At 57.2% G+C, this 21709-nt stretch overlaps 1 protein-coding gene across 1 annotated transcript in view; it reads right to left on the minus strand.

Moving 5' to 3' along the window:
• ARAP3 (ArfGAP with RhoGAP domain, ankyrin repeat and PH domain 3) overlaps positions 1 to 20568 on the minus strand; it is a 43865-nt gene extending 23297 nt beyond the window's left edge. Inside the window, exons 1-8 of the mRNA XM_067566958.1 lie at positions 20496 to 20568; positions 16762 to 17939; positions 14791 to 14852; positions 14048 to 14121; positions 13673 to 13749; positions 2917 to 3174; positions 2349 to 2418; positions 561 to 681 (exon numbers count right to left, since the gene is read on the minus strand). Of these exons, the coding sequence (XP_067423059.1) occupies positions 561 to 681; positions 2349 to 2418; positions 2917 to 3174; positions 13673 to 13749; positions 14048 to 14121; positions 14791 to 14852; positions 16762 to 17891 (1792 nt within the window). The 5' untranslated portion in view covers positions 17892 to 17939; positions 20496 to 20568. The remainder of the gene's footprint in view (positions 1 to 560; positions 682 to 2348; positions 2419 to 2916; positions 3175 to 13672; positions 13750 to 14047; positions 14122 to 14790; positions 14853 to 16761; positions 17940 to 20495) is intronic.
• Between the last annotated feature and the right edge of the window lie 1141 nt (positions 20569 to 21709).

Genomic DNA, 21709 nt, shown 5'->3' on the forward strand with positions numbered 1-21709 from the left:
GCCGGGATGGGGAGGTGGAGACGGGCAATGAGCGGCCACATGCAGTCTGACACCTCCAGCTCTGGGGTCAGCCCCAAGCCCCTGTGCCGACCCAACCACAAGCCAGCCCCAGACACCTCCACCTCCCAGCCCAGGAAGCAGGAGTGAGTCGCAGGCCCAGCAGCAGCAGAGGGGAGCTCCCATCACAGCAGGCTGGGTTGGGGGAGCAGCGAGTGCTGTTGGGGAAGTGGGGGCTCCAGGGGGAAGCTGTGATGGAGGGAGGCCCTGGGGTGGGATGGGCCATACAGGGGGCACAGAGATCGGGTAGAGGAGGCTGTGGGGGGAGGGGCTGTGGATGGGGGCACCCAAGGGAGTTTGGGCTGGAGGACCTGTAGCAGGGATGTTGGCTCTGACTGGAGAGGGGAGGGCTCTGGCTGGGGGGCTCTGGCTGGGGATTGTGGTTATGAGGGGCTGTGGCCAGAGGCTGTGGATGGGGGCTGTGGTTACAGGGGACTGTGGGGCGGGGGGAGAGCTCTGGCCAGGGATTCTGGCTGGGGGCTGTGGATGGGGGTTTCTCTCACCCTCGTTCTCGGCTCTGAAGGCAAAGATCCTGTGGCTTGTGACGACCTGGAACTTGTTCTCCTTGGTGGCGCGGGCCATCTCGATGATGGAGAGTGGGATCACACCCTTGGGATATGGATCCTGGAACGGCCTCCAAAAGGTTACATCCCAGACTCCTGCCCATGAGCCACACGGGACCCTGTTGCTGACGGCAGTACACCCCTTCAGGCAGGGCCTAGGGGGTTTGCTTTGGGCTAAGTCACTAGCATTTACATGGCCCTTTCCTAGCCCAGCCCCATCCCGGCCCTGGTGAGGCAGGGGAGTGGGGACCTGGGAGCCCAGGGAGAGGAGGGACCTTGCCCAAGAGCAGGCTGTGGCAGAGCTGGGATCAGAGGGGGTTCCTGGCTCCCAGTCCCATACTCAGACCAAGCTGCGTCCCTCCCTGTGTCAGTGAATCGCTGCCCCAAGCACAGGCCAGAAGTGGTGGAGCTGCCGCTCAGGTGCGAAAGGAAGAGAAAGGTCACTTGGTGCCGTGCTCACAAGCCCAGCCCCGTTACGAGGCCAGGCTGAGCAGCGCCCGGCGTCGTGTGGAACTGTGCACACCTGGGCCAAGTGGGCTCTGCTCTGGTGTGACTGACGACACTGGCTGCAGGGCGCTGGCCCACCGTGCTGCCCAAATGTAGCTCTACAGCCGTCCTCTTCCTTACCCAGCCTGCCCGGGCCCAGCTTCCACGCCAGCATGGCTGGGGAGAGATTCCGGATTCTGCTCCAACAGAACCGGCTGGCAGTTCCCAGCACTCCCAGCCGGGCGAGCCTGGGAAGGTGTGCACAGGACCTCAAGGGCCCTAACCTGCCCCACAACACCTAGGTGATGGTAAGGGGTTGTGAGCAGACAGGGCCCCAGCCTGAGCCCAGGCCAACTCCCTGTGCTGGTGTGTTCGTCCAGGAGCCTGCTCATGGGCTATTCCTCATCAACAGCACTAGGCGGGCACAGCAACCTCCCCTAAGGATGCCCTGAGCAGGCGAAAGGCGCTCAGGCCCCCTCCTGGGCTGTTCCCAGGATCAGGCCCTGTACGCACTGGGAGCTGCATGGCCCCTGGGTACAAGCTGCACCATTCCACGGTGCCTGGGGGCAGGAGAGTCCTGGTGCCCAGGAGAGCAGCCCGGCGCAGTGCCGTGTCACTGACATGCACGGCCTTCCTTAGGTCCTGAGCTCCCCTGTCCCCAAGGGCCCAGACCCAGCCTTGCACTGGCCCAGGGCAATGCAAAGGCCCCCTGCTCAGGCCGATCCACCTCACTGTCCAAGAGGGCCCCTCTCCCCAGAGCTGGGGGGGCACAGGCTGTTCAAGGGGGGTTATATTGGGGGAAATACACCATTCCCCTGCCCCACCCCTCCCCTCGGACACAGAGGGCAGAACCAGTTTACCTCACACTTAAAGTTGCCCCCCCGGGCCAAGTCCAGCCTGGTCACAGCCTGAGGGGGGAGGGGTAGGGGGCATTTCAGCAGGTCCTGGACAGCAGGGAATCCAGGGCCAGAAACAGATGGAAACTGCTATGCACTGGGGCCCCAGGGGGCATCGCTGCTCCTGTTAAACAAGACCTGGGCCACCCCCTCCCGCCCCTTCCCCATTAAACTCATCCCCTATCGACCTATCCTCAACCCAGCCCCAACAACCTCACCCCCAATCCCACCCTACCCCAGCCCCGCCCCTCTCCCCTTCTCCCACCTTGCCTATCCCAGTCCTGCCCTGCCAGCCCCAGCCCCTGACTTGGCCCTGGCAGCAGATTGCTCCCTCATGCAAACTCACCTTCTCACTGTGGAAGTACATGAGGTTTTTCCCATCGAATCTGATGAAGCGCCTCTGGAAAACGTAATTCCTGGTGGGAGGGCAGAAGTGGGGAAGCTGTGGGACCAGGCCCTGGCACAGCCCTGGCCCCAGGGGCACCCCCAGACCAGCTAGAGCCCACTGCAGAAACAAGGGGAGGGCCCCCTCAGGAGGTGAGAGTGTGGCTGTGTGGGTTGGATGCCCCCTCCCAGCAACCCAGCCACCTGACTGGCCCAACAGGCCTGGGCGCGGCATGACCCACTGAAAGGCTCCCAGCGTTGAAGGTCTGGCTGCAGCTGGCAGCCTCACCCAGATGGCAGTGCCCAGCATATTCTCATGTGAAGACCTGCCAGCTCCCACCCAGGAGCAAACCAGCCTCCTGGGGTCTCCTGCAGGCAGAGTGGAGCGTGGGCAAAGCCAGTGTGGGTCACAAACCCGGCTCCATCCAGAGCTGCACACGGCCTTACTCAGGCACAGGGTGGGGACCTGCTCGCCCCTCCCCAAGGCCCCCATGGGCACTCACAAGCCCTCCCTGGGGCTGGGTACCTACCCCTGTGGGGAAAGCTTGTCCAGCCAGCCGCTGAGCACAGTGGGTGGGCGCTCAGACAGCGAGCTGTAGCTGGCGTACGGGGAGATGGTCAGGTCGTCCAGGACTTCGTCTGGGTAGAGGTGAGACGGGAGGCTGAACTGGGAGCTCTCGGCCTGGGGGGCCTCCACAGTGGAATAGCCCTCCGTGTCGTTCTGGATAATCCGGTCGATCCGCTGGGCCCGGCTCTCGTCCTCTTCGCTGCTGCACTCACCGCTCGCCCTGCGGGTGGGGAACACGTCCAGGCTACTGTTGCTTTCTGAGTAACAAAGGGCAGCAGAGACACAGCCTCGGGCAGAAGGCACAGACCTAGCCCTCCCCACTCTTCCAGCATCACTTTCCCCCACAAGCCAATGCTCCACAGGGCACTGGGTGAGAGGTTTAGGCTGCACTTGTGGGGCCCAGAAATGGAGACATGGTGCTAGGTGTCGCTGGCAGACGGAGTGCCCCACCAGCACCCAGATCTCTTGGGCTCTCCCAGCTGGCCTTAAATGGCAGGGAACCCTGTGCGACCCCGGTGCAGGCGGAGAGCACCAGCCTAACCCTGCTGTGATGGAGCCCCACAGTACCGTGCCTTGGGGCCACTCAGGGTGAAGCTAGGCAGGACTCTATTGGAGCAGGTCTCCCTGCAGGGCCCTCGCACCAGTGCAACCGCCTCCTGAATCTGGCCTCACAGCATCCAGCCCCCCTGTTCTGCCGTGAGCTCCCTGCAGTGAGTCTTCCTGGACGGGACCCTGCGGAGCCCTCACATGCCCCAAAGGGGCCATGCACCCAGCCTTGTAGTTAGAAGTGATTCGCAGCCAGCATGGAAATCAGAAGGGTTTATTAGTCCTCAGGATCACAGTGCAGCACAGACTTTGTTAGCAGATGAATGAGAAAGTTACAGCAACAACCACCTGAGGAAGTTCCAGAGCCCTATTCTTGGGCTCTGCTCCCCCGGACTCCCCACAGGGGACTGGCCCTTCCCACCCCCTGCCTCAGACCCACCCCCCTTGCCCTTCCCCAGTTTTTTGCCTCTTTCCCCAGCAACAAGGTCACTTCTCCTTGTTTCTGCGGGCCAGGTTGTGACCTGTCACAGCCAGTTGGCTCAAGGGAAGAGGGGTCCTGACCATTGTCTGTGTACATGCACTACAGTAAGGCCCACCTGCCCTCTAGTGGTCTCTACAATGATCACACACTGTGTCCCATCATCAAAATACATGAGTAACCCATAGGGGAAACTGAGGCACACACACACAGCATTCAGAGAAAACATGAAGCATATCTCCCGTCACACCTACGCGCTGGGATTGCTCACAGAGAAAGCAGCAGAGCCCCTGGGGGGGCATCCTTGGGCTGCCAGCAGGCTCTGCAGCCACACCCCTGCTCAGGGGGAGGAAAGGCAGCTGGCACAGCCCATTGCTATCTAAGGGGCATCTCCAGGATATTCCCAGCAGGGCCCACGCTGACCATGGCCAGGCAGTGCTCTCTCCCACACCTTCAAATCACCTCCAAAAGGCAGAGGTCTGCCCACCTGACCAATCACCCTCCCACGTACAGGGCAACCGTGGCTTCCTGGGTAACAGGCTTGCCTCGCCCTGCTGCAAGGAGCCCTGCCACAATGCCTTTCCACCATACAAATGACACAACGCTGACCTCCTTTCTGCCCACATGTGTGATCAAGACCAACAGTGGAGAGTTCAACAGAAACCATTGACATCTACAGGTCTGTTCCTCAGAAAGAGGAATCAACAGAGCAAACTCTACAGATGGCAGATGCAGAACAAGATAACGACTCAAGGATTCTAAACTGACCACTGCTAGTCATTGCAACTAATGGACGGTCAACTGTCCCAGCGGTTATGCGTTCGGGTTGTGTAATTAGAAAACTAGCACAATTCAGAAACTCTTAACAGAAAAATCCTTACTGAACTTCAAAGCCAGTGTGATAGTGTAAATATTGTAAATGGTGGAATGTAGATCTTTTGATGTGATGGAATTATACTTTTCAGATACTAGGTGACACAGTATGTAAAATACCTTATTTAAACTAACCTCAGCCATTATCCGGGAGAGCATTCAAGTATCTTATGAAGAACACAGCCAGTGTGTGTAAGCAAGCTCTGTAGCCAGTCCAGATTTGGTCCAGGAGAACCTGACACCTTCCATCAACCCCCAAGTGAAGTGTGTGTGGCTGAGGGAGGTAGATCATATGCTAAATCTGACCATTGTATCACCCAGCTTCATGCAACATCCCTGTCCCATAGCTCTCTAGTGTGTTATCAGTTCGACTGTAAGCACTAATGCTGCTGCCTTAGACTGTAAAGCACCCTGTGCACAGTTGGTGCTGCACAATTGTGGTAATCAGTTCACAGTATACTGCAGAGGAACACTGGACTCCAGCAGGGCTGAGTGGAGGTTAACTGAGTAGGGTTGGTTTGCTAGAGGAGAGCTGTAAATGTCTGCAGGTTGTTTGTGTGAGAAGGCAGAGTGCCTGTGGATGTATGAGAAGGCAGGGTGCCTCTGGTTGGGTATGGGTGAGAAGGCAGGGTGTCTGTGGGTTCAGATGCACGCCTTTACGGTACATTTCTTCGGGTTTGGTGGGAAAGTTTGAATTTTACTGTTTTTAGCCGCACTAACTGGCTTCAATGAGTTTTTATGTCTAAATAATACATTAAGGGAAAACCTTGGCTGAATGTCAAGAAGCTTTTTCCCAGACACACGAGCTCCATGAGGATGCCACTCATCACCAAGGAGCTAGCGAAATAACTCGGCCCCAAACACTGAGCCTATTTACAGTGGCTTCTCTCAGTGCTAGCACAGAGAGGGAGAAATTCAGCCCTGCGCAGAGGGCAGCACAAAGAGGACATAAATGAAACCTAAGCGGGTCACGGATCTTGGGCAGGTCTGGGATGCAAAGTTTGAGGCTGGAAATGAACATTCACCAAGTTCCAGGTGTCTGTCTTGGGCCTCTTGCTGCAGAGAATTAGGCAAAAAGCAGTGATATGGATTTAGCTCTGTTAGCAACGCAGGACAATGAATTGGTTTTTGCTACATGAATCAGTGGGAAAAGCCATTTTCTGTCTCCATTCTAAGGTGCTATCAGAAGTAATGGAAAGTCAATCTAAAAAGTAAGTATTGGAGAGTGTCCCTTTAAATTCTGCTGGGATTTACTTGCTGGAGGAGGGGACTAATTTAAACTTTTAAACTGAGACTTTCTGATGGGGGGAGGGAGAGAGATGGGTTTCTGAATTCGTTGATATACTTGGCTAAATAAATTCCATAGAGAGCAGAATCGCTTCAATCTCGTTAACAAATGAGAGTCCTGTAGCACCATAAAGACTAACAAATTCCTGCAGGCATAAGCTTTCGTGGGCTGCAATCCACTTCATCAGATGCATGAAATGGAAATCACAGATAGAAGGTATCTATATACATCTAAGGGTAAGAAACAACTATGGGGATGGCAAGTGCTAACAAAGTCAATTCAGTTAAAGTAGATGAGGCCTATTCACAACCGTTGTTTAGAAAGTGAGAATGTGTGAACAGTGACAATTACTTCTTGTAATGAGATAACCATGCCAAGAGAGCTCCTGAAGGTGTGGCTGATGTGGTTAGGACCTGTGATGGTGTCACTAGAGTCGATGTGCAGGCAGAGTTGGCAATGGGGTTTGTTGCAGGAATAGGTTCCTGGGTTAGTGTTCTTGTTATATGGTGTACGGTTGCTGGTGAGTATTTGCTTCAGATTGGGGGCTGTCTATAAGCAAGGATAGGCCTGTCTCCCACAGCTTGAGCGAGTGAGAGATCATCTGCTAGGATAGGTTGTAGATCCTTAATGATGTGTTGGAGAGATTTTTAGCTGGGGGCTGCAGGTGATGGCCAGTGGTGTTCTGTTGTTTTCTTTTGTGGGTCTGTCCTGTAGTAGGTGACTTCTGGGTCCCCTTCTGACTCTGTCAATTTGTTTCTTCACCTCTCCAGGTGGGTATTGTAGTTTTAAGAATGTTTTATGGAGATCCTGTAGGTGTTTGTCTCTGTCTGAGGGAACAGAGAAAATCCGGTTGTATCTTAGGGCTTGGCTGTAGACAAGGGATCGTGTAATGTGTCCAGGGTGGAAGCTGGAGGCATAAAGATACGTATTGCGGTCAGTTGGTTTTTGGTATAGGGTGGTATTAATGTGACCATCCTTTATTTGCATTGTAGTGTCCAGGAAGTGGATTTCTTGTGTGTACTGGTCCAGGCTGAGATTGATGGTGGGGTAGAAATTATTGAAATCACAGTGGAATTCTTCAACGGACTCTTTCCCGTGGGTCCAGATGATGAAAATGTTATCAATGTAGCGTAGGTAAAGAAGAGATACTTGGGGATGAGTTTCGAGGAAGCGGTGTTTTAAGTCAGCCATAAAAATGTTGGCATACTGTGGGGCCATGCAGGTGCCCATAACTGTGCCACTGACTTGAAGGTGTAGATTGTCTCCAAATCTGAAGTAGTTGTGGTCAGGACAAAGTCACAAAGTTCAGCTACCAAGTGTGCCAGATCATCATCAAGGAAAATGTTCCTGATGGCTTGTAGTCCATCTTTCTGTGGAATGTTGGTGTAGAGAGCTTCTACATCCATAGTGGCTAGGATGGTGTTTTCTGGGAAATCACCGATGGATTGTAGTTTTCTCAGGAAGTCAGTAGTATCATAAAGATAGCTGGCGTGCTGGTGGCATAGGGCCTGAGGAGAGAGTCCACATAGCCGGACAGTCCTGCTGTGAGAGTGCCAATGCCTGAGATGATGGGGTGTTCAGGATTCCCAGGTTTGTGGATCCTGGGTAGCAGCTAGAATAACCCTGGTCGGGGCTCAGGGGGTGTGTCTGTGTAGATTTGTTCCTGTGTTTCTTTAGGGAGTTTCTTAAGTAGATATTGTAGTTTCTTTTGGTATTCTTCAGTGGGATTGGACAGTAGTGGCTTGTAGAATGTGGTGTTGGAGAGTTGTCTGGCAGCCTCCTGTTCATAATCTGACCTATTCATGACGACTACAGCACCTCCTTTGTCAGCATCTTTGATTATAATGTCAGAGTTGTTATTGAGGCTATGGATGGCGTTGCGTTCTGCACGGCTGAGGTTATGGGGCAAGCGATGTTGCTTGTCTACAATCTCAGCTTGTGCACATCTGTGGAAACACTATGTAAAAGTCTAGTCTGTTGTTTCGACCGTCAGAAGGAGTCCATGCAGAATTCTTTTTCTTGTAGCGTTGGTAGGAAGGTATCTGTGTATTAGTGTGTTGTTCAGTGGTGTGGTGGAAATATTCCTTGAATCGGAGAGGGTGAAAGTAGGATTCCAGGTCACCGCAGAACTGTATCATGTGTGTGTGGGTGGTGGAGCAGAAACAGAGTCCCCGAGACAAGACAGACTCTTCTGCTGGGTTAAGTGTATAGCTGGATAGATTTACAATATTGTTGGATGAGTCAAGGGAAGAGCTGAGGGGAAATAATAGCTGGTAGCAAACAACAGAGATAAAACATGAGGGGGAAAAATGAAAAAAATCTAAGTCCTTAAGAATCACTTTAATCTAATCTGGGTTCCCAAACACTGAAATGTTTTGATCATAACTGTAGGGATTGTGCATGTTGTCACAGGGTGGCTACAGTTTCTGCTGGAGGAGAAACTTTCAGTTATGAAGCATAATGGGGGAAAATTATCATTAAACCTACCAAAATAAAATAAAAAGCATTCCAATGTAGCCTATGCCCAAAGTCGCAGCATTAGCTACATGGCAGTTTAAAGAGTTGGTGTTATTCCTACACTCATTAACAGATTTACACGCTGTGACCAAGTGGGAATATGTTGTAGTATTTTTATGAGTCCTGCTGGTGCTTCAGTTTCCCCTAAGTGCTGCACTGTGTCGTCCTGTCCCCTCCCTGCCAGTGGAAGGGGGCTGTTTCCTTTCAGGGCAGGCTGAGACACAGAGGCGTGAGCATAGCCTGTCTCCATAGGAAGGGAACACCTGAAATGACAATGGCAAACCCAATCACCAGGACATTGGCACCTAGCAACCAATGACCCAGAGGGATATGGACTTCCCCACCTTTCCTTGAGGAAGATGAACAACAATGCTCCAAGTCGGGATCAAAGGACTGGAGAAGGTGAGGTGGGGGATAAGCATTGGCTGCGGGAAAGAGTTAGGGCTATCACCTGGAGTCTGACAAAGTGGATGTAGGCAGACAGAGCGTGAACCTAGGGTTCACTACAGCTTGGCTGGGCTCTAGGCTAACTAGAATGGACGATGCTTTAATCTTCATTTTTGTATGCTACCCTCAGCACTCCCTCTGCTGTGTCCAGTTAACAAATAAATCCGACTGTTTCGACAGCGCTGTGTGAGCATCACTGCAATGCTGATGAGGTGCATTGATCCCTGCAGAGTGGGCAAGTCTCCATCATGGTCTGTCTCACTTGGACTTGCTAAATGGAGCTCATGATGTGAAGCAGGGTTGCTAAAGGCCCAGAGGCCCAGTCTGCAGAGACAGGGAAGCCACATGGCTTACACTGGAGGAAGAGGGAGACCCCTTGGGGGTCTGGCACACTGACATGGTTCCTCCTAGTGACTGTTCCTACTCTGGGGCCAAAGCACCGATCCCGTGGATCCATGACAGGTGACGGCAGTAGTGGAATGCTGAATGCTCCAGGAGTATTTTGAAATAAGTGACTTGCAGCAGTAGAACAAGGGTAGTTAAAGGAAACAACAAGAAATGGCATTTAACCACCTCCCTAAGAAGGACATTGCAAACCTGTGCAGGGAGAGAGGGTTAAGGGTTGGGAAATTCAACAAGGCGCAGCTGATTGCACAACTGGAGAAGGATATTTGGTCCAAGAAGCAGATTCCAGATCTAAATGAAGTTCCAAGAGCATCTGAGAATAATGAAGGCAGCAGCAGAGACAACAGCAGGGTGCCCTCAAGACCCAGTTCCCCATCCAGCATGGTGTCTTCATGATCCGGTTCCCCATTGACAGCTTTGAAGTGGTGAGAGTTGGTGCTGAAAGTGAAGGAGCTAGCTGACCATCAGAAGCAGTGGAAGCATGGGGAAGAGCAGTGGAAGCACCAGAAGAAGCAGAGAAAGCATGAACTGGAGCTGGAGAAGCGGAGGGGATCCACTGAGGATAAGTGGGGAAAGGCCCCGAGATATCCATTCTGCAAGGAACCTAGACACCAAATTGTTGCCCTATTTGGTGAGAGGCAGATAATGATGGGTTGGAACAACTCTGTGAGATCTGTCCCCATGAGTTTGAATTGTAGTTAGAGAACAGGAAGCCTACGGAACTGCAGAGTGAAAACGGCATGGCAGATGAGGTTGTGGCTAGTAGGTCTGGGTATGAAAAGGGAGCCAAAAGGCATTGGCCTAGGCCTGGGTCCAGGGTTCTGGGAAAGGGAACTAGTGGAGGCACCCTAGAAGTGGGACTCGGGTAGACCCAAAGTGGGGGAGCAGTCGCTGTGGGACTGCCAAGACATGAGATGCAATATCTGTAGGAAGTCAGGGCGTAAGTGAGCAGAACGCCCAAGGCTTGATGAAATACGGTTTGCCTGGGACAGAGGGGCTAACTCACCCTCTGTGCAGCCAAGAGGGCACCCTGATGCTCAGGCTCTGAGCATGAACTATGTGCCTGAACTTTTGGAGGAAAGCAGTTGCCTAGCCAGCTCCTCAGGAGCTCAGGGGATGGTGACAGATGGGCTCCCATGCCAGGCCCATGTGTACATGTCCTGTTGTACTCTCCTGTGCTCAGACACATCTGATGCCCAGTGGGAGAGGAAGGTGGTAGCCGATGGGAAGACATTCATGGGAAGGAGAGATTCTGGGACACTGAGACCCCTTGTCAAACCCTGTGTGGTGCAACCCCATCGAAGGTGAAGGGTTGTGTAACCTGGGTGAAGGTCCCAATGTGAGGCCATTTCCCCTACCTATGGCTCGGCTCCCTGGGCAGACACAGGCAGGATTGGTGGGGGATGAGGAGGTGGGCACTGGTAGTTGGGGTTCTCACTTTGACATCCTTGTGGGGAATGATCATATCACCTTAAGGCAAAGTTCAGTTCTTGGTTCTGTGCCAGCCGAGGGTTTGAACCACTTGAGGCAGAAGGCTCAGAGTGGAGGTGCTAGTGCAAATGCAAAGAGCTGGGCTGGCAGAGAGAAGGAGGGTTCCCTCCCTGCTTGCAACACAAAGGAAAGGCTGCTAAGATCGGGATAAGTTTCTGTCTGTAACCAGGCCTCTGGATCTGAGGGGGGCAGAGGAATGGCCCCCACCCAGCTCCACACAGGATATGTGAGTCGCCTTGGCTCAGGCATAACTTCCTTGGAGCCTGGTGCTGTGACCAATGGAGCAAGCTCACGGGCTGCCCTCCCTGGGGAAGCAGAGGCAGAGCTGAGTCCTGTAGTAGCTGAGAACCCAGCTGGGCGTGGGGGGAGACAGGTGGGGATGAAAGGACTGCCAGAAAGATTTGCCCTGTCCAGAGGTGAGAGAAGTGCCAGGGAAGGGTAGAGCAGCTGGAAGGCCGCTGCTGGTAACAAAGCCACCTGGCCAGAGAGCCAAAAATCACAGCCCTCCAGGTGGCGGAGGAGGAGAGGACTCAGTCCTGGGGGTGAAGGCAACAGGTTGACCCCAAGAGGAGAAATGGGCTCCCTGCCTATGCACAGCCCTGGGGTTGGGACCCAACTCGAGGGGGCCTGCCAATGTGTGGGAGTATCTTGCACCCCTGCCTCACCAGCCCCTCGGACACCGGAGCCCCAGAGATATGGCTGGGTTAAGACCGAATGCCCAAGGGGTCAATCCTACCCCCACCTAGGGTCAGAACACCACATGATGCTAACACATAGTGGAACATGGACACACTATCCTCCCCACTCCCTGGCAGACGAGGGAGGACAAGGAAGTGGGAGGACCCCAGTCCAGTTTCAAACCCACAGGTTGGGGCGGGGGGGCGGGCAAAAGGGAGCAGGGCCACATGAAAAGTCCCATGTGCACCCTGCTAGTGTGCGGTGAGACTCTTGGAAGTGCCTGGTAGGTAGGAGTCAGACAGCTACAAAGTGGAGAGGAAAGATGCTGTGGCATCTATGAATAACATTTCTGGGTTTGAACTTGCCCAGGTCCTGCGTTAAAGTGACCCTGCTCAATTTGGTTTCGAAGGGGGAAGAGAGGTGATAAAGTGGGAATATGTTGTTATATTTTTATGAGCACTGTTTGTGCCTCAGTTTCCCCTAGGTGCTGCATTGTCACCCAATGAGTGGAAAGGGACAGTCTGCTCTCCAGGCAGGCTGAGACACACAGGTGTGGGATGTCACCTAGCTGTCTGGGCCTTAGTCTCCCTATCAAGAGAGCATCTGAAAAGACAATGGTGAATCCCATCACCAGGACACTGGCACCTAGCAACCAACAACCCAGCAGTGATATGGATTTCCCCACCTCTCTCTAGGGAAGCTGAACAACAATCCCTCAACTTGGGATCGAAGGACTGGGTGGGGTGAGGTGGGGATAAGGGTTGGCTGCTGGAAGGAGTCAGTGCTCTCACCTGGTGTCTGATGAAGGAGGTCAGACGAGGGACAGACAGACAGTTTGAACCAAGGGGTTCCTACAGCTTGGCTGGGCTCTGGGCTGACCAGAACGGACCACGCTTAAACCTTTAGTTCTCTGGGATAACCTAAGGACAGTTAACAAATAAACCCGACGGTTTCACAGCACTGTCTGAGCATCACTGCAAACGCTGGGCGAGGTGCAGTGATCACTGCAGGGCAGGGAAGTCTCCATTGGGGTCTGTCTGAGTGGGACTCGCTGAACAGAGCTCATGGTGTGAAGCAGGGGTGCTGAAGGCCCAGAGGTCCAGGCTAAAGAGACGAAGCCATGTGGCTTACCTTGGAAGAAGAGTGAGACCCCTCAGGGGTCTGGCACACTGAAGGGCCCCTCCCAGAGACCTTTCCACAGCTGGAGCCATGGCACCGATCCTGTGGATCCATGACACATTCATGCTATGCTGAGAGTGAGTGCTGTCATTTTGAGAAGACTAAATACTCTGCGTTTTATACATAAGAGGTCGAATCAGGACTTTAAGTGCAAACCCTGAGCCTAATTCTGGGTTGCTATTGATGATTCTGCACCAGTCTGATTCGGCCCCAGTCCTGCCACCTGCAGTTGGCATTGCCCTTGCGCAGCCCATCTGCAAGCCAGGGTGAAGCTGGGGAGGAGTGTGCGGAGAGGACACTAACAACGGCTGAGAGGAACAATGTGTTTGATGCCCAACCAACCCCTGGAGCATCTGGGAAACAGTTTCTCCTGCAGAGACCTCTGTGAGTACATGATGCCACTGATCTCTAAGCAGCAGTGCCAGACCTCGCTAGGAGCTCTGCTCTGCCCCCTACAAACCAGCGTCTGCTGGTCCACGACTGCCCAGTGCCTCACCCGCTGTCCCAACCTAACAGCAAGAGAAGGAGCATGTCCAGCTGCAAGGCTCATACAACAATCCCCAGTGCCAGCCTTGCACACCCCGGCACCCCCAGTTTCTCCATGGGTCGGCAGCCGGATTTTCCCACCCACTGAGGGAGTGGCTCCTGCAACCAAACCAGACTGACCCTGGCTCTCCTTGCTCTCTGTTGCCCCAGCAGCAGACACCTCTCCCCAAAGTCTGGCAACTACCATTCAATCTGTTTCCCCTGCCCCCTGAGAGCAGAGAGGCTCCACAGGGGAGATTCGGGGCCGGGGCTAAGAGCAGAGGTGCTTACCTGGGCCCTTCTCTCTCCAGCTCTGGGAAATGCCCTGGCACCGCTTCACAGCCTGGCATGGGGGGGGTCCCTGTGCCCTGAAAGGAGATGCTCAGTGAGAACTCTGCTCCCTGGTTCTGTCTGCCTGGGCCACCCGCCCATCAACCGCAAGCCTCCATGGACTGCATTCTCCTGCACCAGGCAGTGCCCAGGAGCCGAGCCTAGTGCCACCCCATTGCCTGGCTCTCCCAGGGACTGCACTCCCCCGAGCAGCTGAGCCTGTCGCCCAGCATGGGCTGCTGCAAGGCGCCAGGGTGTGGCCTTGCCCCATTTCATCCACACTCAGGGCAAGCTGGGCCCAACTATCCCCGCCCAGCCTGCACACCATGCCCTCACCTTCTGCTCCCAGGCAGGCAGACTGCGCCCAAAGACGGCCTCGCAGTATGGGCTGATGGGCTCCTTGGCAGGCTCTGCAGGCACAGACATAGCAGGAAAGGCAGTGAGCTGCCAGTCAGGGCTCTGCTGGGGCTGGGGACCCAGCAAAAGCAGGAGAAAGCCCCTTGTGACTCCGTCCCTCAGCGCATGAGTGCCCGCTGCCCTAGCCAGGAGCACAGCCCAGCACAGGTGCTGCGCCGCCTACCCCCAGCACTCCCCAGCAGGCTGTCCAGGCATGTGTGGGGGCAACACTTGTTAGGCAGAGAGCCATGGGGTCACCCTCCGGAGGGGACAGCGGCCACCATGGGAACCAACCCCACCAGGTAGGTTCTGCAGGGTTGGCAGCTTCCACAGCCACAGGATACAGACCCCCCAACTTCCTCTGCTCTAGCAGTGCCCCCCATCCCTCTATGGGCCCCAACTCCCGCCACTTTAGCAATGCCCCATCCCCATCCCTGTATGGGCCTCAACCCCTCCCTGTCCCATTCCCCTGTTGGGTCCCACCACCCACTCACCAGCAGCTTTAGCAGTTCCCTGCCCTCCATCCGTCTATAGGCCTCAATCCTCTCCCACTCTACCAATGCCCTCAGCCCCGCATTCGCACATGGGCCCCACCGCCACCCCCTAGTTACACACCCCTCAGTCCCGGAGCGGGAGGAGATGACATGTCCCAGGGACAGGCTGTGTGTGGACAAAGTTCTCACCTGGCCGGCTGGCAGGTCTCTGGGGAACGGGGGGTAGGTCCAGGCCGGGCCATCGGGGAGAGCTGGGAGAGCACAGGAGACATGTCAGAGCTTCGGGCAGCAGTGTTGCCACCTGGCACCCTGGCGACCACGCCCCTGTGTGCTGCCCAGCCAGGGGGCAGCAAGGCCACGCAGGGCAGAAGGCCCAGTTCTGGAGGAGGGAGAGCTGCGGAGCTGGGCGCAGAGCGCCAGTCAGTGTCTGTGGGGAAACCCCCAGGCTGTGGGGAGGGCTCTGACCTCATGGCCTGGGGGCCCTTGGGAGAAGGGCTGGTGCTTGCACTCACTGTCTTCCCTCAGCTTCTGACTACACAGGCCAGGGTGGCAGGGCTACCTGCCATGGGAGCAGGGCCATTCCCCCCCAGCACCATGACAGGGGAGCCTGTGACTGGAGGGTAGGAGGATTTGAAGGCTTCTTTCCCCCTGGATTTCCCTCAGTCCTGCTCTCATCTGGAGTGCCCTGTGGGGCGGGGTGTCAGGAGAGCAGGGCCTCAACCTGTCCAAACAGCCCCCTCCTGGCTTTGCTTGCCTAGCTCTCCAGTGAGCTCAGGCCATTATTGCTGCCCTCGCCCTGGCCCAGCACTGACGCTGCAGATTCCCTCCCCTGGTGGGTCTGGCCTGGCCACCTGGCTATTGGCCATCAGTTCTAAATCATCAGCCAAGCCTCTGGGCAGAGCCGCCTGGCGCTGCCCCCCTTGTCCCACCCCACCCATCACTGCCCATTCTCCATGCCACAGTGAAGCACGGTAGAGTCCCTGCAGATGAGCCTCCCTCAGCCCCAGCAGCATGCCACTGGCTCCCCTGCCTGCCATCACTGAGCTTCTTGGGACCCACTTCTGCTGGGTCAGTGCCAGAGCCTGGGGCAGGAATCAGCAAGTGATGGGACCAGGGGAGCTCCCTTCCCCGGCTGGAGGGTGTGTGCCTGCTGCCCTCGGGACAGCAGATGAAGGATCCCCAAACTAGCTGCAATCTAGTTAGACAATAGCCGTGATGGCACAGGCAGCACCCCCAGAGTTTGCAGCCAGGGTTCTGGGTGGGACTGGACTCAGGCATCTGGCCCACACTGCCGCGGCAGGTACCCCGCTATTCCCCGGGAGCAAGCTCAATCGGTGCTAGCACAGGCAGGCGAACACCTGCTGCAGTGCACCTCCCAACTGCACTGGACACACACCCGGCGGGGCAGAGCCTATGTCTCCCAACGAGTTAGGAGGGGACCAGGCAGGGAGCAGGGATGAAGGAAAACCATGATCCCCAGCTGGCCCCTGCACTGTGACCTGGCCACAGGCCCTCCCCAGCCTGGCACATCCCTGTGCCGTGTGACCTGCAGTTCCTTCCTCTTCTAACCTCGAGGAACTGGACCCTGGAACAGCAGTGCCACCCATTGACCACAGGGACCTCCGCTGCCGCAAGCCAGCCCCCAAGTGACCTCAGCACATCCCCTCTGACCAGATGACCTCAAGGCCCAGCAGACCCCTTCCTCAGGGTGTAACCCATGCTCAGGGCTGGCCTGTTTTCCACACCCACACCCCCGAGAAATCTTGGCCTGGCCCATCTATGCTGTGCGCCTTGCAGCAGGGCACTCCTGGTTTCTGACCTCAGTGCAGAGACGAGGTAATGCAGAGTACTGTGAAAGGGGCTTTGTTAGGATCCACGCATGCCTTCCACCCCCCTCCCAGAAGGAGTAGCACAGGGAGGTTGGGAGCCGCAAGGAGATGGGGCCCTGGGGCCGTCATATAGGCCAACTGGCTGCACAACCGGACATTGTCCTCCGCAGACGACACTCTCAGAGGAGACCTGAGCACTGTCTCCAGGAGACGTTCAGAAGAGAGGGATGTAGCAGGGGAATTGGCCAGCCCTGCCCTGACTGAGATCTGCCCATACTCCTGCCCCCACATGGAGGGCAGGCTGTGGTGCTAGGAGCAGGCTTTCACTTACTCAGGCTTCTTTGCCGGAGTGGCCCCTTGCTGCATGGCCGGGTCTGGTGGCCTTGGGGTAGGTGGACACCCAGCTGGTTGTGAAGGGGGCTCCAGTCCCTCATAAATGATATTGGAAACCATCTCCATCCTGCCCTGCCCAGAGGCTGGCTGGGAGGGGGTGCCCGGAGCCGGCGAGGGCTCTCTCTGCGCACTGGCAGCAAGGGCAATGGGAGCAGATGGTGGGTAGCTGCATGGCGAATGGCTCGTCCCTGGGCTCAGCGGGCTGCAATCAGCTGGCTGGATCCTGTGGCTGAGGCACGGAGAGATGCCGGCGATGAAAGGAGTGGATTTTCCAGACCCAGCCTGGACCTCCACATCATCCAAATCCACTTCGTCCACACCAGCCCGGAGCGCCAGCGTAGGCTCCAGACCACTCTCCCCCACCACAGGCTGGGGTGCCTGGGGGCCCTGTGAGACTGTCTCTCCTGAGCCGGCCTGCTGCTCCAGGGGGAATGCTGAATGCCCAAGATCCATGGAGCTTTCCCCTGGCACACACCCCTCGCGTACAATGAAAGCTGCAGAAGGTCCCTCAGAGCCAGGTTTGCATGTTGGCACTGAGGTCCGTGCCGGCAGCATGGGCACCAGGCCGTGCTGTGACCTTGCTGTGGGACAAGGGTGATGGAAGATCGTCCTGGGCTTGGGTACTGGCTTGGCGATGGGTGGGGCAGGTTCCTTCTCCACAGGTGGGTTTTGGCTGAGGCCAGCAGAGCACTGGTGATTCCCAAGCCCATCAATGGCTGCTACTGAGGCTTCAGTAGCTGTACTTGTACCACTGTTCTCCTTGCCTGCTTGGCACCCTCTTAGCCCATCCAGGGCTTCTGTGCATGTGCCAGGCTTGGCATGGGCATCTCCTGCCATGGGCCCCCCTTTGTCTTGCACCAACAGCTGCGTCTGCTGCACCAGATTCAGGATCCTTTTGCGGTGCCCAGTGGCAGTGATGCCAATCAGCTGCAGGTCCTCATTGTCCAGGGAGACAGCATCTCTGGCCACGTGGTACCCATGCTGCTTAAAGGTTTCCTGGTATTTCTCCAGATGGATGGTGGACAGCCAGTCAGCAATGTCAGAGTCGGCATGGCACTGAGAGAGCATGGCCCAGGGGACCCCAGCAGGGATGAGGAGGGACTGTCAGGCCATCACCTGAGGAAAGAGAAGAGAGAAGTTAAGTACGAGACAGGAAGAGACGGCAGTGCCACAGACTAGCCAGCAGGCCCAGTGCAAGGGAGAACCTAACCCAAGGCCTGTAGGATCCATGCACGCTCCAGCGTTCTCCAGGGAGTGGGGAGCCCCAGGACTGCCCGACTGAGACCAGGCCCCTCTGGGGTCAGACTGCTCTGCTCTGTTAGACCCTGCCATGGGCAGATCCTCCCCTGGCCAGTGGGCTCACTGGCGGTTGGAGGGTGTGAGCGCACTGAGCAAGGGCTGTTCACTCTCCAGCTCCCCCACACGTCTTCAAACCCTGACCCTCCTTTCATCTGAGAGGTTGTGACCCCAGCCTACGCAGGAACCGTCTCTCCCTGGGAAGGGGATGGGGGAGGGTCTTGCACACATACAGCCTCCGGCTCCCTGAGACAGAGCTGATTTGATCAGACACGGGGGCATCCCTGGCCAGACAAAAGCGAGCCCTGTCCAGAAGCATGACACTGGCTCCAGCCCTGCCAGCCCCTCCTCAGGAAGGACGGCAGAGGAGCCAGTGTTTGGTTCTGGCTGGGATTTGTGCTTTGCTGGGAGGGAAAATATTGGGCTATTTGCTGCATCCAGAATCTCGCCCCCATCCGTCCCTTGCAGAGGGGGGCTGGGGAAAGCCGCTAACAATGGTGCAGCTGGGCCCTTCCCTAGGGAGGGTTCACAGATGCTGGCTGGCTGGGGGAGGGTTCTGCTACTGGAAGGACAGCATCACAATCTCCCTGACTGCTGGGGAGGCCATGAGAGAGGTCAGCGTGACTCACAGGCAAGCCCAGAGACAGCATCTGGGGCCCAGCCATGCAGCTTCCAGGCTGGATGGGCTCCCCGAGCAGGAGATTGCCCACACAGCCTTGGAGGGGTAGCCCCTCTCCCTTCAGATAAGGGCCTCTCTCAGGATCTGTATGAGAGACAGATACCTTGGGACCCTGCGTGTCTGTGTAGCACCCAGCACAACAGGGCCCTGGTCCAGAATACCACCAGCTCTCCTCTGCCCCCAGCTCTGGACTGCTAGCACTGCTCCCTCCACCCCAGGTCCCAGGAGCCCTGTCTGTAGCACAGTTCGGCTGCTGTGAGGGCCTTTTCCCATGAATTGCGTTGCTCTGCACTAAGCCATCTGTGCTGACTCCACTGCCACCAGCTCGTTTTCCAGTTCCTTCATTTCCCCCCATTGTTTAGGGCAGACTTCCTTCCTTCCTGCCACTCACATTTTCCCACACAGCCCCCTCCTGCCTCCCCACAGGAGCCGTGTCGGCTCTGCCCTGGGAACGTGCGGTGCTGGGAACGGGTAGGTGGGTACGACTGTGTGCTGTTGTGTCTGCAAGGGTGTGATGTGTGAGGCTGGGCGAGTCTGTTGGTGTCCGCAGCAGTGTATAGTCATGTGGGCACGCACCCATGTGCTGTTGTGCAGACATGTTTGTGCACTAATCTTTCCAGAACCAACTAGCTAAAAAGCCTGGTATGCCAATTAATCTGGAGAGCTCTGCCCCTCACAGCAGGAAGCAGGGCTGCTTATGTGTAGGACCTACAGTAAGTGCCACAAATGTTTTAAATGCTATCCAGTTTTGGAAAGGTGCGCAGGCTAGAGCAGCGATGGACATCTTCAGTGGGAACAACCGCCAGGCCCCAGCCTGCACAGGCATTCAGCCATCTGGCCCTTCGCTAGCAGCCCCCGTCTCTGCAGGACATAAAGGGAGATCCAGTCCACTGAGGTGGGGCAGGAGCAGAGCCTGCCTCTGGCTGTGGTGTTATAATCTCACCTTCCCATGGACCAGAAACATTCCTCTTTGCTCTGTCAGTGCAGGAGGGCCCCAAACCAACACCTAGGCACAGACTGACTGTGCAGGGCAATGGTGACCCTGCTGAGCAGCCCATGGAGGCCAGGAGAGAGGCATTTCTCTGCAGGAACCTGCCCTCCCCCCATCCCCCACCCCATACCAGGCGCCGGGGGCACTGGCTGGCGGGACGGGGGGGGGTTCAGCCCCCCAGTACCAGGCGCCGGGGGCACTGGCTGGCGGGAGGCGGGGGGGGGTTCAGCCCCCCAGTACCAGGCGCCGGGGGCACTGGCTGGCAGGAGGCGGGGGGGGGGTTCAGCCCCCCAGTACCAGGCGCCGGGGGTACTGGCTGGCGGGAGGCGGGGGGGGGGTTCAGCCCCCCAGTACCAGGCGCCGGGGGCACTGGCTGGCGGGATGGGGGGGCGGGGGAGTTCAGCCCCCCAGTACCAGGCGCCGGGGGCACTGGCTGGCGGGATGGGGGGAGGGGAGGGTTCAGCCCCCCAGTACCAGGCGCCGGGGGCACTGGCTGGCGGGACGGGGGGGAGGGAGGGTTCAGCCCCCCAGTACCAGGGGCACTGGCTGGCGGGACGGGGGGGGGGTTCAGCCCCCCAGTACCAGGCGCCGGGGGCACTGGCTGCCGGGGAGGGGGGGCAGGAGGGAACTACTATCTTTTCAACCGAAGGAGGAAGTTTCCTGCGGGCCAGGGAAGCAGAACCCCCGGCCCGGCCGGCCCGGCTACCTAGCCCGCAGAACCTCGACGGGGAACGGAACCGCCCCAGTCACCGTTCCCGGCCGTTAACTCTGGAGCCGAGCGATGCGCAGTCCGAAGCCCCCGCACCGTTACACTGACACAGCCGAGCCCCAGCGAGGAGCCGGCTCACGCCGGCCGGTCCTGCCTGGCAGAGCCGCTGCTGCGCGCGGTGCCCTGCGGCTGCGGCCGCGGCCCCAGCCCGGAGTCTCTCACCTCTCGTTCTGCAGCACCGGCCGCTCCCCGGGCACGGCTCTGCGCTGCTCGCCGGGCAGCCGGGCTTACAGGAACTGAGCCTGGCGCTCGGCTCGGCAACAGGACCGGACGCAGCGCCCTCCCCCAGCCGGCCCGGCCCCTCCCCTCGCCGGCACTGCCCCTGCCCAGCCCTTCCTCGCCCGTCCTCCGGCCGCTGCCCCGAGCCCGCATTGCCCCTGCCCTTCCCCTCCTCGACACTGCCCTGTCCCCCTTCTCCGAGCCCCTTCATTCCCCCCCCCCCCAGCACTGTTGCCACCCGCTGCTCTTCCTCGCCCATCCCCCGCGCACTGCCCCTACCCCCACCACATCATTGCCCCTGCCCTTCCATGCCTCTCCCTCCCCAGGCACTGCCCCTGCCCTTCCTCTTCCATCCACCGGCTTCTGCCCCTGCCCCTGCATCTGTCACTGCCCTGTCCTTGACACTGGATCTGTACCTGCAAACCCCTCCTCCTCTCCCGCCCATGCCCTGCCCATTTGCCCTGACCTTCTCCCTCCTTCTCAGCCTGTTTCTTGCCCCCTGTCTGGCAGTCGCTCTCTGAAGTAGCCAGTGTAAGATGCTGTGGGGTGGGGATACCAGACTCAGCAGTGCCAGGTTCTGGTTAATGTGGGAGCTGTAGAGTTACTAGGCTAGAAGGGCCCCTGGATCTGAGCTGGTGTGGCAAGGGAGCTGGAGGGATCCCAAGGGGATCCCAGGAGCCACAGGCAGCAGGAGGGATCTGCAGCGTCACTCACCAGTGAGTCCTCAGGTTGGTCTAACCTTCTCTTGCTCTCCTGACGGGTGTGATTCACCCGCCCTGCTGGCTGGCCCAGAGATCAGAGATGCAGCTTCCTCCACAGAGACAGCTCTAGCCCCTACTGGGGTCCCCCTGACCACAGTGCACTGCAGGAAAGTCGTGGGGAGTGGCCTGAGCTGGGGCTTGCCAGGTTGGTGCAGTCTGGCCCTGTGCAAA

The sequence above is a fragment of the Emydura macquarii genome, unplaced genomic scaffold, assembly GCF_026122565.2.
Source record: "Emydura macquarii macquarii isolate MOO-44397 ecotype Brisbane River unplaced genomic scaffold, CSIRO-AGI_Emac_v2 contig_2768, whole genome shotgun sequence".
Lineage (NCBI taxonomy): Eukaryota > Metazoa > Chordata > Testudines > Chelidae > Emydura > Emydura macquarii.